The following is a 2500-nucleotide window of genomic DNA, read 5'->3' as shown; positions in this document are numbered from 1 at the left end:
GCCTGGACGGAGGGACGAGCCCGACCAAGAGCAGCTCGGCCTGCAACCAGGTGGTCAATGGGGACTCCGCGACGGAGGAGGGCCGGGGGAAGGCGGCGGTGGCAGTGACGGTGGCGGTGGCGGCGGCGGTGAGGAGCGTGAAGAGGGAGAAGTCCGCTGGCCAGGAGCAGCGGCCGTACTGCTGCCGTCTGTGCGGGTACGAGACCCAGCGGGAGGACCAGCTCCTCAGCCACATCGAGAAGGTCCACATCACCGCCGACGCGGAGGACGATCCCCCCCTCGGCCAGGAGCCCGGCGCAGGGGGGGAGGCGGAGACGGCGACGGCCGCCCACCAGGGGGAGACGGAGACGGAGACCTTCCCCTGCGAGACGTGCGGCCAGGTGTTCACCCAAGCCTGGTTCCTCAAGTCCCACATGAAGAAGCACGCCGGGGTCCTGGAGCACTGCTGCAGGGTGTGCGGCCGTCGTTTCCGGGAGGCCTGGTTTCTCAAGAGCCACATGAAGACCCACAGCGGCTCCAGGGCGTCGGCCAGGGGCAAGGGCCCCAAGGTGGACTCCGAACCCCCGGCCACCATCAACGACGTGGCCCAGGACCTCGAGGTTGCCCACGGGGCTGTCGGCCTCTACCAGCTCTGCTCCAAGTGCGGCAACGTGTTCCACGACAAGGAGAGCCTGCGGGCCCACGAGAAGGTCCACGGCTCCCAGAGCCAGGGCAAGCAGCCGTCCCAGAGCCAGGCCCAGGCCCAGGCCCAGCGCAGACCCAGCGACGACGGGGAGTCGCCCGCGGCCAAGAGGCGCCTCCTGGACTACCTCCAGCTCCGGCCTGCTGACGAGGAGAAGCCCCAGGAGGAGAAGGGGAGGCAGCTGGGCCTGAGGATCCCAGAGCTGGACCCTGTGTGTAGCTACCAGGCCTGGCAGCTGGCCACCAGGGGAAGGGTCCTGGAGCCCGCGGAGGCCGGCCTGAAGGCCGGGGGAGGCGGGGGGGAGGACAGCCTGGCCGGGGCTGCCGTGGTGTACGAGAAGGAGAGCAGCCGCTACGTCCTGCAGGGCCAGGAGAGACGCTCCGGGAGGCGGTCCAGCACAGCGGGCGGCACCGGCGGGGGCGGGGGAGACCGCAGCCCGGAGAGTCTGAGCGACTCGGAGTACCGTCCCTCCTCCCGCCAGGACCGCCGGCGCTCCTCCCAGAACTCCCAGAGCTCCAACAAGTCCAACGAGTGCTTCGAGTGCGGGAAGGTGTTCCGTAGCCGGCACCAGATGATCGTGCACCAGCGTGTGCACAGGAGGGACGGAGTGGGGGGGAGGGTGCCTGGAGGGGACAGGGGAGGGAGGGGGGAGCGTTGGGGATCCACCAGTGACCCAGAGTCAGGCTCCCCTAGCAGACCCAGCACCCCGGGCTACGGAGACTCCCCGCCAGCCTCCAGCCTGGGAGAGGACGCCTCAGAGATGGCCACTGCCAACGCAGGCCAGCTGGCAGGTCAGTCACAAACTCTGCTGTTATTCAAGGGAAATGTGGGTGTGTGTGGGTGTGGTTTGTGTGTAGTGTGTGTGTGTGTGTGTGTGTGTGTGTGTGTGTGTGTGTGTGTGTGCGGGAGTGTGTGTGTGTGTGTGTGTGTGTGTGTGTGTGTGTGTGTGTGTGTGTGTGCGTGTGTGTCTCTTGTGAAACATCTCTAGTCAAATAATGACTATTAACTATTCTTAATATGCTCATAGTAACGATTATGAATAATAGTTCTACCATCTGTAGGCTATAGTGGAGTTTGGTAGGCTTGTTTTGTGGAATGAAATGCACAGCACAGGTCAGGCAGAGGGATGAGATGTCAACAAAAGCTCAAGGTTCTCAGTCAGAACTCTGAATGAATGGCCGTCTTCAATGGCCAGAAGTGAAACAGTAGGAGATTAGCTCAAGGAGATTAGCTGGCATGTGAATGGTGGAGGTTAAAGGCCCTTTACAGTAGCTGGTTCCCTTTTCACGCTCTCTTCCTCAAGGCTTCTGACTTTGACAGTCTCATCTGAGCCAACATCTGCTGGTGAAATGCCTATTGTGAGCCCACCTCAATAACACGGCCCATGCAGCCTTTGGAGTGGGGATAGGAGACACCCGGTGGCCAAATGATGGAAGTGCACTGTTATTGTTTCAGAATCCATTATTTTGACAACAACAACATTAAATCATAATCAATTATCATTGTTGTCAAACGGCGTGTGGAAAACAAGAGAAGTGTTTTGCAGAAGCAGATCATGGATGAAAATAAATGGGTAGTTTGATGAAAGGCCTACAGCTTTGAACATTGCATTACAATAGGGGTAGACATTTTTGGAATGCCTTTCATTTTTTTCCTTCTCCTCAACCAATAAACATTGGAGGAAAACAAGCTCGCCAGCTTTGATCATATTATCGCTAATTTATGATATAGGACTTCTTGGTGTGTGCTCGGGGGTGGGGGTGGGGGGGGGGGTTTAGGTGACAGGTATTTGAGATGGTGTTGATGTGTTTTGGAGTC

General features: G+C 59.4%; 1 protein-coding gene across 1 annotated transcript in view; it reads left to right on the top strand.

Annotated features, from left to right (window-relative positions):
- Window positions 1–2500, top strand: part of LOC310824709 (zinc finger protein 516-like) — a gene marked incomplete at both ends in the record, with an annotated part of 8547 nt that overhangs the window by 316 nt on the left and 5731 nt on the right. The window contains 1 exon segment of the mRNA XM_083697970.1: window positions 1–1473. This exon segment is cut by the window's left edge and continues 316 nt beyond it. Within this exon segment, the coding sequence (XP_083554096.1) occupies window positions 1–1473 (1473 nt within the window).

Source organism: Argentina silus, assembly GCF_951799395.1.
Source record: "Argentina silus genome assembly, contig: scaffold_676, whole genome shotgun sequence".
NCBI lineage: Eukaryota > Metazoa > Chordata > Actinopteri > Argentiniformes > Argentinidae > Argentina > Argentina silus.
Note: the sequence above shows the minus strand (reverse complement) of the source record. Positions and strands in the feature narration are given on the sequence as shown.